Consider the following 12819-nt stretch of genomic DNA (forward strand, 5'->3'; position numbering starts at 1 on the left):
AACGGCTAAAGATGTCAAATAGAAATATGGCAACAGGTGGATTCATGTACGGCACTCCCAAAATAAGGGAAAGCGCACAAAAAATCTAACTCTACAGAAATGTATTATCCACCGATTTATATCATTCTTGTTTTCCCTTTAATTGAAATACCTGTTTTTTCTTTAAAAGGCAGCTTTTGTCATACTGTTGCTATAGCAACGAAAAGGAAGTGAAATGAACATAGTGGAAAAAAGCTGATAATCATGATAGTAGATAGTAATCCCATTTCACTCGATCTTGTCATATTTTCTTGCTTTTTCATGAAAATATCACTATTTTCTTGATAAATAGTTGTTACCATGGCAACCATGAGGTAACCATGGCATTATAAGAATTGAAATTTTTTATTTGATTAAAGAGATGCTTATATTGACTTATTTTTGGTGTTTACTGCATGTTTTTATGATGAAGAATACACGTTTTTTAAAAGAAAATAATTCGTTGCCATGGCAACGGGTGAAGACGTCGGTTAGAAAAATGGCAACAAGTGGTTTCGTGTTCAGCACCCCCAAAACAGGGGAAATAGCACAAAAAATCAGAATCTACAGTCTACTATAAGTGCGAAAAGTTTGTGAAGGATTCAGGAAAAAGTGCTCTATGCTAATATATAGCAGAGCGTTATAAGTCCGCCTGAAGATCCGTCGTCCAGCGGAAGGACGTGAAACCGTCGGTAGAGGTCTCCGTGCGCCCAAGGTAAATGACTGTACATATATATATATATATATATATATATATCCGTAGGTATATATCCGTCCGAACTTATATCAAAATGTAGACATCGGCACTTTCTCAAAAGTTGCGGGGGGAGGGGACTTCCACGTTTCATGAGCTGACAAGCACAAAAAGGCCTTCAGCGCAAAAGAGAAAGGTGTGTCCTAGCTAACGTTCGGAATTAAGAACCTTTGCTTTTTTCATTTTTGGATTAACGAATCTTTGAAACAAACCTTCGGAATAACGATTATGTCATCATACTTGCCTCACAGTAGGTGTCCCTGTGTTGTCCTCAGCCGTAGGGTCCGTCCATCTTACGACCAGTGGAACAGACGATGCATACCTTGTTCCCAGATTTCTGGGACAGGGCGTTGAGAATGTCGGTGGATTTACGTCTGTACATTTTTTTAAAGATTATCAATATGAGATATGCATAACGTAAATCTATGAATACAAAGAGATATTCATACATAATAATTGATAGTAATCAGACAAATATCCAACTTGTTATGTATGCCGATTCAAACTTACTAAAACATTACTTTAGTTGTTGTTTTTGCGTCAGTACGTATGATTAGAATTATAAAGTTTCCACCGTTTACATGGAATAAATTATTTTTGTCCTTGATTGCTTAAAAGATGATGGTTGCTATCTGACCCTTTGCTAAAGGGACTTTACCATTCTAATTCACTTGTTATTTTTTACGTTATCAAGCGGTTACAATAAAGACGCCTCGCCTGTATAAGTATAGGTACGTCTTAAAGTTTTGAACCATTAAAGACACAACGAAAAAGCTGTGCTTGTATTTTGTGGACACCTCAAGTAACGAATGCGAAAAAAATAGACTTTCTTAATTGTTCAATTTAAATTCAATGTAATTCAAAACAATGCGGACATTACCTGACAGACATGTAGGACAGGAAAAAATGTCTGTGATATTGTATATCCGACAACGAATAAAGAGACATTAAAGTTTCAATTTGAATCATTCTATTTTTATCTATCCTTGATTTTAATCAGATGGGTTAACAGAGCTATCTATTCACATTAAATTTGTATTTTCCAGCAATAACTCGTCTTAGCAACAATAGTAATGACGACATAATGACATTAAGATTATTATCATTGTGATTATCATTCCTATTATGATTAATATGGTGTGTTTATTCATCCAGAATAGCCTGGTATTAGTGTAAAGACTGTTCTTCCAATTGGCCCTGCAAATATTGTTCCTCCGGCACTGTCATGTACCATTTTTACACCTAGCCTATGGGTCGAAAGGGACACCTTGATTACAAATATCTAGTACAAAGACGTGAGAACTTGGTATAGGACTCGAACTCAGAACTTCCATTTGAAAGGGATGGTGCAGCATTGGTGGATATGAGAATTGGGCTTTTGACTTTGTACGAGATACCAGGAAAACACTTATGAATTAGTACAGAGCATACCATAATTATTTTTAAAGAGGAATCCAAAGTTTATTTGATGAAAATCGGGTTTGGAATGACTGAAAATTCCAAAATCAAAGTAAAACAAAGAGATCATAATAAAAGGTGCGTCCCACACTTTATCAAAATCACTCTGTTTTGGATAACTCAGCCATTTCAAAACCAGTTTTCATCAAATAAACATTGAATTTCTCATGGAATTACATGTTCTTTCATATTTCATAAGAGGTTTCTCATTATCTCACACACACACAAAAAATGAACAAAACATGAAATTAGGTCTCAACCAAAACCACATGATCCCTTTAAAGTCAAGAGTCTTAATAATCCACAGTTGTACTCTCACAATAAAGTGGATATCTAACCTGTCCCAGTGACCAGACTCACCCTCGCAGGAGACGGCGGTACCAGAGTTTGACCACGAACCCGTGTGTAGGCACGTCGAAACCGAGCTGTCGGCTCGTAAGGTGTAGCCAGCGTTGCAGGAAAATGTGCACGTGCTGTCGAAGAAAGCCCCGTCCGTACAAGTCATGGAGCCGTGGGTCGGTGCTGACAGCGAGCTGCACCGGAGCCCTATGAGATGGGAGTAGAATATATTTTTGAGCACTTCAAGATGATAATTGCCAGAGACATGTAATGAAATTATTGTCAGTATTGAAGTAGAATATAATTATGGTATACCCTCGGGTTGGTACCAGACATTGAGGATATGATATCACTTTATGTACTAATTAAACGGGTATTTTCAATAATTGTCCTTAATTGCTAACTTCGGCTTGTCTGACTACAAAAACATTATGACCGAATCGGATGTTCTATCTAATGAAATACAACTGATATAAAAATGGCGAATTATAAGCAGACAGGAACATTGTTACAAGGCTTTTATTTCTTTCCTATTCTCCTCCTGAATTTGAACAAATGTTAAAGACTTGTGTGGTATTCACCTATACTGAGGGAAATTTCCAAAAAACAAACAAACATATACGCACACTTTCGTCCCATAGTGAAAATAATCAGCATGAATATGCCCACCAGAAATGTTTTTCTCCTATACTGATTTATGTTCACTTTGTAAATTGAAAAGATTAATCAAGATTAACGTGATAGGACTTGATTGGAAGAGTTTCCTTGCGCTCAGTGTATCTTTGTCCTTTTCTCGTCTTTTTCGCAATTATTCATGTCAACAAAAGGACACCAGACATGTAATTCTCGATTAGAATAGAAGTTCTGATTGTTCCAATATCGAATACATCCGACGTTGGCCCGTACAAATACAGTAAAGAAGAATTCTAAGAAATGAAAACGCGGAATGTTTCTTTGAGAAGCGATCAACCTATCAACTATTTCATGGCACACTCTGCTCACAACCCGTTTTGGACCGATGCTATTTTACAACTTTAAAGCAAATGGAAAGCTTGATTCCAGAATAGAACTAGACCATCTTTACAAGGAAAAGAAGAAGAAGAAGAAGAAGAAGAAGAAGAAGAAGAACAACAACAACAACAACAACAGCAACAACAGCAACAAATTTTATATAGTTCTTCCTTTGTACTCGAACCTAAATTGACACTATAATACTTGATGATGTTTCTTGTCTTCATTGATATCGGCTACTTTCTGGTTATTATGACTCGTCAACTGCTATTGATAACTTTTTCAACCATAATTTTCATCGATAATGGAAATTATCACACTTAATCACACTTAATTTAAATCAAGTTATTCAAGTCATACACAGTTAGAAGAGGAAAACTCTTCAGTGAGGTGCGGAGGGGAACGTACTGACACAAGATGGTGACGTCCCGCCCCAATACCCGTCGCTTCTTCCAGATCGTCTCTTGCACTGCCGATTTACCGATCCCCCGGAAAAAGTGTAGCCTCTGGAACATTGGTAGGTACACCGCGAACCGATATATCGCCCGTTTGTACAGGACACAGCACCATTGTTGGGAGAGGACAGCCGTGGACACATTGCAACTGAAGAAAGTTACATTGTACATGCATACACATATCTATTAATAACCAATAAAAGAAATAACGATGATAAGAGCCTTTCATGCTGATTACGAATAGCAGAATACAAAAATAGAAAAGAAACAACATCGCTATCACAATAAAAATGCTGATAACACGTACTATTATGAGAATATAGCTTTGAGAACTAGATTATCACATTGAAAATCGAAAATGTTGAACAGAGGTTAAAGGCATACAAATTAATTTCTGTGTCCACTAATAAAATACATAAGGTTTGAAGAGCATTAATAATCGATAACTAGAGAAGTTTTCTGCAGCAACGCCGGTAACAGGCATCGCGTTTCATTTACAACGTGTTATGGCTTGTTCTATTTGTGACCGTGCACCTCAAAACAAACATAAAGTCGCACACACTGATTTTGTGTGAGGACTGAAAATAAGTGAAATGGGTCAACCTAGCCGAACTTGACTTTTTCATATTTTCTGAAAGAGCGGGTCTTCTTTTACATTATGCTAAAATTTGGTATCATAAAACGGGCAGGAAAATGTATTTTTTTAGCAGTTTATCTCGAACATTTTTGGTAGAATAGTGTGATTAGGTGTGTCTTTAGAATCCCTTTTTCATTTCTGAAAAACCTTGTCCATACTCTTCACTTTCAACTCCAATAACTTTTGAAAGGATAGTGCTACTGCTTTGAAAGTTGGCATTAATTATGGACAGAATGTGTTAATGAGGCATGCTTAATTTCAGTTTAATCTGATAATTCCTTCATTGTTGTTACTCTGGTGGTGTACTTCCTGTTTTTTGTCCCATTCATCGCACAGCCAGCACGGTTTGGTAAAGATGAAGCACTTGAATAGACACTGTACTTCAGAGCCTCTATTCTCAGTTCACACTTTTCCTGAGTTTGTGCTTTCTTTCCAATATTTAGATAGGTTAGGAGAGTCCATTTGATTTGAGTTATACATCATTTTAAAGCTTAAAGTCTGCTCTTTCAGAATATGGTCTTAACTAAAAATTCATGTCTGGCGACTTTTTGTTTGTTTTGAGGTGCAGAGTCACATTTGGAAAAAGAGTTTTGAATCAAAATCTAGACCTCTTCAAAAGTAGAGTAAAAAGTCTCATGATCTCATCATCAGGTCAGGGTGGGGCATCGGTCATATTTAGTAATAGTCTATAGTTATACTTGTGTTTGAATTCAGTGCATTTTTGTGCAATAATGAACTGTATTATTTGAAAATGTTTGTAAGTGTTTTACTCTGATATAGCTGATACTGGGTGCATGAAGTTTGCCTTTCCTCCCCTGGCAACCAGCGGCATGCACCTGGAATCACTACAATTTTTATATCATGTAATGTTGTATTCTATGTCCGCTTGTATTATATGTTGAATTGCCGAATATATACTAATGATAATAATAGTAATAATAATAATGATAATAAAAATAATGACAATAATAATAGTAATAATAATAATAATAATAATAGTGATAATAATAATAATAATAATGATAGTAATAATGATAGTAATAATATATATGTTGAGGCAGTGGGCAGGTCCTTCTGGTCCTGTACGGGTAGTGAGACGTCCCCGCCCTCCACGAGTCTCCCGCTGCCTTGCGGGCAGTTTTTTGGTTAATCAAAGGCTAGGGAGTAAACCTTATCCAAATCCGGAGCGGAGCCCCTAAGGCGGTTAGGTGTTGCAGCTTCATCATCTCTCCGGCAGCTCCTGCAGTCCAGTTGTGGCTAGGATGTGTCGCCCTGCGTCCCTCCTGGCTAGATCAGCTGGACCGAGAGGGGGGTCCTGGGCTTGGGCAACCCAAGGCCTCCACAGTTCTTCTCGCCCAGGATTCAGTGACTCCACCCTCCATCTCTTCTCTTCTTCTCCCAAGTCCTGAGGCGATGGGCGAGGGGCGACGGTAGCAGGTGCAAGATGGCGCTGGGAGCTTCTAGCCATGGACCTACACTCAGGCGGTCAGGGCAAGGATGGTCGTTCTACAACCTACCGGGGCAAGGGCATAGTTCGGCAGCCACTCTGACGACGGAGCAGCCCTCTTCAGGGACAGCACTGCTCCCCCCTCATGGGGAAGGGTCTAGAAAAGGTGACCTAAAAAAAGCTTGCCTCATCTCCATCCTGTCAGCATACCGCAGCTGACTGGACATCTACCACGCGGTCGAAATACAAGAGAAACACGAAAGACGAACTCAAAATCATCCCGCCGGAAAAGCACCTTATGTGTTGGAGCCTGGAACATCAGGACACTCATGGATAACCAAAACTGTGACAGACCAGAACGTCGAACAGCACTTGTAGGTCGAGAACTGCTGAGATACAGCATCGATATTGCTGCCCTCAGCGAGACACGCCTTGCAGACACTGGGGAGATCACCGAGGCTGGAGCTGGATACACTTTCTTCTGGTCGGGAAAGGCACTAAATGAACGCAGGGAGGCAGGAGTTGGTTTTGCCATTCGCACCACCCTCGTCAAGAACCTGGGGTCCCTCCCAAGGGGTATCAGCGACCGCCTGATGGTGATGAGAATCCCTCTCCATGGCAAGACGCACTTGTCACTCATCAGTGTGTACGCCCCCACCATGACCTATACTCTGGAGGAGAAAGAGCTGTTCTATCAGAACCTCTCCAAAGTGCTGCGGTCAGTTCCTAAAGACGACAAGCTGCTGATACTAGGGGACTTCAATGCCCGGGTGGGTAGAGATGCCCAGTCTTGGCCAGATGTCATTGGGCCACATGGCACTGGCCATGAGAACACCAACGGCCAACTGCTACTCACCCTCTGTGCTGAACATGGACTCACCATCACCAATACCCTGTTCCAACTGCCAGACATCCACAAAACTACCTGGATGCACCCAAGATCCAAGCACTGGCACTTGATTGATTATGTGATCACCAGGCGCCGTGACATCCAGGATATTCGCATCACAAGAGCAATGAGGGGAGCTGACTGCTGGACAGACCACCTGCTGCTGAGGTGCAAACTGTCCTTTTCCATTGTCAGCAGGCATAGACGTCAGAAATCTGACGTTAAAAAGAAAATGGATGTCCAGAAGCTAAATGAACCAAACACAAGAGAAGCCCTCATCGCCAACCTTGCAAACCAGCTTGAACATCTACCAGCAGAGGAAGACTACGAGAAGGCCTGGGCCAACTTCCGGGATGTGGTGTATGACTCTGCCAGTCTGACTCTTGGATATATGACAAGGAAACACCAAGACTGGCTCGACAACAACAACAAGGAGATCACCACCCTCCTCCAGGAGAAGAAAGAAGCCTTTACAGCCTGGCTCAATGACAAAGACTCCCAAGCGAAGCGTGACCGCCTCAAGAACATCAGAGGAAAGGTGCAGACCGAGCTGCGACAGATGAAAGACAAGTGGTGGGAGAACAAGGCTGCAGAACTACAGCAGTACGCAGACGAGCACAACTCAAAGAAATTCTTTGCCAGCCTGAAGGATGTGTATGGCTCCACGCCAAATGCAATGGCACCTGTGCGCTCTGCCAATGGAATGGTACCTGCTTATTGAGAAAAGCAACATCATACAGCGTTGGAGCGAACACTTCAACCAGCTACTAAACAGACCTTCTCAGATCGACCAGCAGGCCATTCAAGATATGCCACAGCGCCCAGTCCTGGCCTTCCTTGATGACCCCCCAATGTTGGCAGAAACCCTGAAGGCAATCAAGCAACTACATGCGGGGAAAGCACCTGGTCCTGACGGAATACCCCTAGAGATCTTCAGAGAGGGAGGTGCAGCCATTGCCATCAAGCTGACCGAGCTGATACAGCAATTCTGGGAAGAAGGATCGGTGCCGCAGGACTTCAAGGATGCCAACATTGTGCATCTGTACAAGAACAAAGGGGACAGAGCTTCATGTGACAACCACCGGGGCATATCACTATTGAGCATCGCAGGAAAGATTATGGCCCGTGTTGTTCTGAACCGCATCTCACACCATCTGCTGGACGACGTGGTCTCTGAGAGCCAGTGTGGATTTAGGAGCAACAGGGGGACAATAGACATGATCTTCGCATTACGGCAGCTACAAGAGAAGTGCCGAGAACAAAACCAGAACTTATACATCCTCTTCGTAGATCTGACGAAGGCTTTTGACACTGTCAGCCGTGAGGGTCTGTGGGCTATCTTGACCAAGCTGGGCTGCCCTCCTAAGTTTGTCAGGATCATCCAGTCCTTTCATGATGGCATGATGGCTCGCATTGTGGCAAACGGAGATATCTCTGACCCATTCCCAGTCTCCAATGGTGTAAAGCAAGGCTGTGTGATGGCTCCTACACTCTTCAGCCTCATGTTTGCTACCATGCTCTTCTGTGCCCTCTCCAAGTGTGATGCTGGTGTCAGTATTCGGTACAGATGTGATGGCCGATTCTTTGACCTTAGACGTCTGAAGGCAAAGACCAAAGTCCTGAAGGCCCTTGTGAGAGACTTCCTGTTTGCAGACGATTGTGCGCTTGCAGCACTGAATGAACCAGACCTCTCAGAACTTGCCACTTGTTTTGCAGAAGCAGCAAAAGCCTTTGGACTGACCATCAGCCTGCAAAAAACAGAAGTGATGCTCCAGCCTGCACCTGGCCTGTCACCTCCTGAGCCTCAGATCGAGATCGAGGGCACAAAACTGAACAACGTGGAGAGCTTCACATACCTGGGAAGCTGCCTGTCTTCAAAATGCAGCATGGACAAGGAAGTCTCCAAGAGGCTCGCAAAAGCAGGAACTTCGTTTGGCAGACTTTGGACACGTGTGTGGGGTGAACGAGGCATCAGGCTTTCTACCAAGCTGGCAGTCTACAAGGCAGTCGTCGTCACATCCCTGCTCTATGGCTGTGAGACATGGACGCTGTATAGGAGGCAAAACCGTGCACTTGACCAGTTCCACCTCCGCTGCCTGCGACGAATCATGGGAATTTCCTGGCAGGATAGAGTCTCAAACACTGAGGTGCTTCGCAGAGCCAAAATGTCTGGGATCGAGGCCCTCATCATGAAGGCCCAGCTCCGATGGGTCGGACATGTTGTCCGAATGGATGATACTCGTCTACCAAAGATGATCTTCTTCTCCGAGCTGGCTTCTGGAGCAAGGAGCATTGGAAGGCCCCTGAAGCGGTACAAAGACAGTCTGAAAACTTCCCTTGTTGCCTGTGGCATCTCAGCCCGTGACTGGCAGTCGCTTGCCTCTGACCGCACCGTCTGGCGCCCAGCTGTACAAAGGGGTGCAAGACTGTTTGAGGAGAAGCGCCTCAGGAGCTTGGACCAGAAGCGAAAAGCCCGCAAAGAGAGGATCACGGACCCTACTTCTGCTGTGGCATGCCCAACATGTGGCCGCGTCTGTGCGTCCGCCTTTGGGCTCCGCTCCCACCTCCGGCGTCACTGACGTCATTGTCGAACCCGACAGACTTCCATTAATATATATGTGTGGGATATGCCCATTTCACATGTCTATATATCTCCTTTTATGTAGAGTGTGAATTTTCCCCGATTAATCAACAGTCTGTCGCGTTATTCCAAGCGGGACGTGACGTGTGCCCCCCCCCCCCTTTTTTTTTTGCTTTCGTTTGTGTATGCATGTGTATGGTGCTTTTTTTTGGGGGGGGGGTCAAAAAATATACAGCACTTTAAATGTCGAGCGAATGTATCGAGCAATGATCCAGATTGCATAATGGCACAAAAAAAAAGCAAGGTACAGTAACATGTCATTGTTGTTTTTTTTTTGTCTAATCTCGAGTTGATGAAATTACCCCTTAAAAGAGAAAAAACAACAAAGCAAAACAAAACAAGGCAAAGCAAAAGACCTTGACACATAACCACAGCTCTTACAACAAAGGAAGTGTGTTTATATTCAATAGCCTCATACATTTCTATTTTGATCAAAACTGGCTTTGAAAACCGATGGTGTTATACGATACGAATTACGATACTTCAAAGCCTGTTATAATTAACACAATGGCGTTATTTGTCTTTGCACAGAAACCGAAAGGAACAGATATCCCACAAATGCTCACAATTGACACAAAATGAGACCAGACTATGAGTGGGAGGCATCAAAATAATAACTATTGGAGTAACATGATATTCTTCAGGTACTTAGTAATCTCTTCCTGAATGATTTGAATCTATTTATTGAAGTTTTGTCATCTGGTCAAACAAAACGTTTTCATCATATCTCAAGAGATCGCTCAAGCAACTGTAGGTTCCAAGTATAAATATTTCATCTTTTGTAAAAACCAGTGCTCTCGGCGACCATAATCTGAATCAGATGTACTATTTGGTAACCTTTTTTTCCTCATATAAACGGTTATAAGAGGTCTCGCCATTTCTTGGGAATTGTTTTGTTTCGTCCATCATTATATCTCCATAATTATACACACCACTGATTTCCATAGGAATAGAGATTATTGACATACACCCACAAACGAACAGACACACATACATACACACAAACACAAACGCATATAGATTGTACTTCCGAACCAAGCATAAATGCTGATACGCTGCATATAATAAGAAACATGTTTTTATACAGTACTCAGGTTTTCATGGCGCATTGTAACGTCTGTGCCTCTTTTCGTAAACATGTTTCATCTTGTATCTCAATTTGATGATGAAATGACACCGGGCACTATGTTTGGTGACTCGTCATATCTTCATGAAAATCTTTATATTTGTGTCAACGGGTCTAGGGCAATTACCCCCGGGCAATTACCGCGGAGCCTTCCCCTGACCCTAACCCTAATCCTAATCCTGAACCTAATCATAACGTTCACCCAAACTCCGAACCCTAAACCTAACTCTAACCCTAATCTTTGCTCTAACCTCATTACTAACCAGTATTTAGCAGGGGGGGGGGGGGTAACTGCCCTCGGGGGTAATTGCCCTGATACGCTATCCATGGACCCTATTCATGCAAAATGTATCATTAGCCCAAACGTTGTTTCAAAACAGACTTTCATGAAAGCTACATAATAATAATGCATTAATTGGAGTGTAACAGTTCAAGTAATGTTGTGACCGTCAATTGCTATTCAATCCTTTGTGTACCACTTTGATTACCTGTCCATGTTTATGTGTGAAATTTGTGCACGTTTTATTTTGACTTATTGGCACCGAAAGGGATTGATTTACTTCACAGATTGGGTGTGCATGGGATAGAGGGCATGCGTGTCATGATAATCTTTCTATCTTTGTAGCAAAGATTCATTACAGACACAATGATAGTCAAATGCACTACATAATTTTACATGCATGCAAAATGTATCATTAGCACACACCTTGTTTCATTAAAGACTTTCACGAAAGCTAGATATGCGTTAATTGGAGTGTATAAAAGTTCAGAATGGTGCAAGGAAGAGGGAACTAAATAATGTTGTGACCGTCATTTGCTATTCAATCCTCTGTGTACCACTTTAATTACCTGTCCCATAGATTTATCTGTGAAATTTGTGCACGTTTTATTTTGACTCACTGGCACCGAAAGGGATTTATTGCGCAGAAGTGTCAATGAAATGAAGTGTAGACATAGTCCTGGCTCCAGCAAGTATTCGCGGTTATATTGTACTATATATATCTGAAATACGAGAAAAACGATGAATCTTATGTGGCATTTCATTATAGTCTTACGTGCAACACGGAATGTGACCCGACAATCTGCAGTGTTTCCCGCTGTGTCCGAAGCCTGGTAGGTGATCACGTGGTAACCGACTTGAAACGACGATCCAGAAGCTTTTCCAGATATTCGTCTGAAAAAAGAAAGAAAGAATTGAAACCACTTACTTTCCACGAGTGTTGTTCCACTAGGGCAAATTTGAATTGAATAGAATATGTATAAATATGTAGGGTTTATGTTTCTATGTACAAGTATATATATATATATATATATATATATATATATATATATATATTATGATGATACTTTTAGTCCGCGTGTTGGTACCAGAACAGAAAAGATGACGAAGTAGGGTGGTAATTGTCATTGTCGACCCCGAGGAAGACGAATGTATTCGTCGAAAATTTGATCTGAATGAATAGCACTGTTGGACTGAAATGCATTACCACCCTACTTCGTCATCTTTTATATATATATCGCAATGATAATGTCACAATAGAGGAATACATTAAATGCCATTTGCCTTGATTTTCATTCAAAATCCGAATTTTCGGGGGCCTCCCCCTTCGTGAGGGATTTAATGTGCTATATATATATATATATATATATATATATGTATATATAAAATGTATATATTATATATATATATATATATATATATATATATATATTACATATTATATGATATAAGATGTAATTGCTCCGCGTATTAGAAGTACTAAGAATTAAGGATGAATAATAATGTCACAATAGAGGAATGCATTAAATGCCAATTGGGGATTTTGAATTAAAATCAATTCAATTGGCATTTAAGGCATTCCTATAATGTGACATTATATATATATATATATATATATATATATATGTATATATATATATATATACATATATATGTATATATATATATATGTATATGTATCAAGTATTTTATATGTACCAAGTATTTTATATAATATATATATATATATATATATATATATATATATATATATATATTATATAA

At 40.9% G+C, this 12819-nt stretch overlaps 1 protein-coding gene across 1 annotated transcript; it reads right to left on the reverse strand.

Annotated features, from left to right (window-relative positions):
• Positions 1-1037: 1037 nt before the first annotated feature.
• Positions 1038-11945, reverse strand: LOC139729267 (uncharacterized). Its single transcript, XM_071640197.1, has 4 exons — positions 11831-11945; positions 3989-4183; positions 2591-2776; positions 1038-1146 (listed from the first exon to the last, which is right to left on the reverse strand). Exons 2-4 carry the CDS (start codon positions 4093-4095, stop codon positions 1044-1046), a joined length of 396 nt encoding a protein of 131 aa, XP_071496298.1. The 5' UTR covers positions 4096-4183; positions 11831-11945; the 3' UTR covers positions 1038-1043.
• Positions 11946-12819: the final 874 nt, after the last annotated feature.

The sequence above is a fragment of the Diadema antillarum genome, unplaced genomic scaffold (genome assembly GCF_040938485.1).
Source record: "Diadema antillarum isolate AM-2024a unplaced genomic scaffold, OU_Dant_1.0 seq00000233_RagTag, whole genome shotgun sequence".
Taxonomy (NCBI): Eukaryota; Metazoa; Echinodermata; class Echinoidea; order Diadematoida; family Diadematidae; genus Diadema; species Diadema antillarum.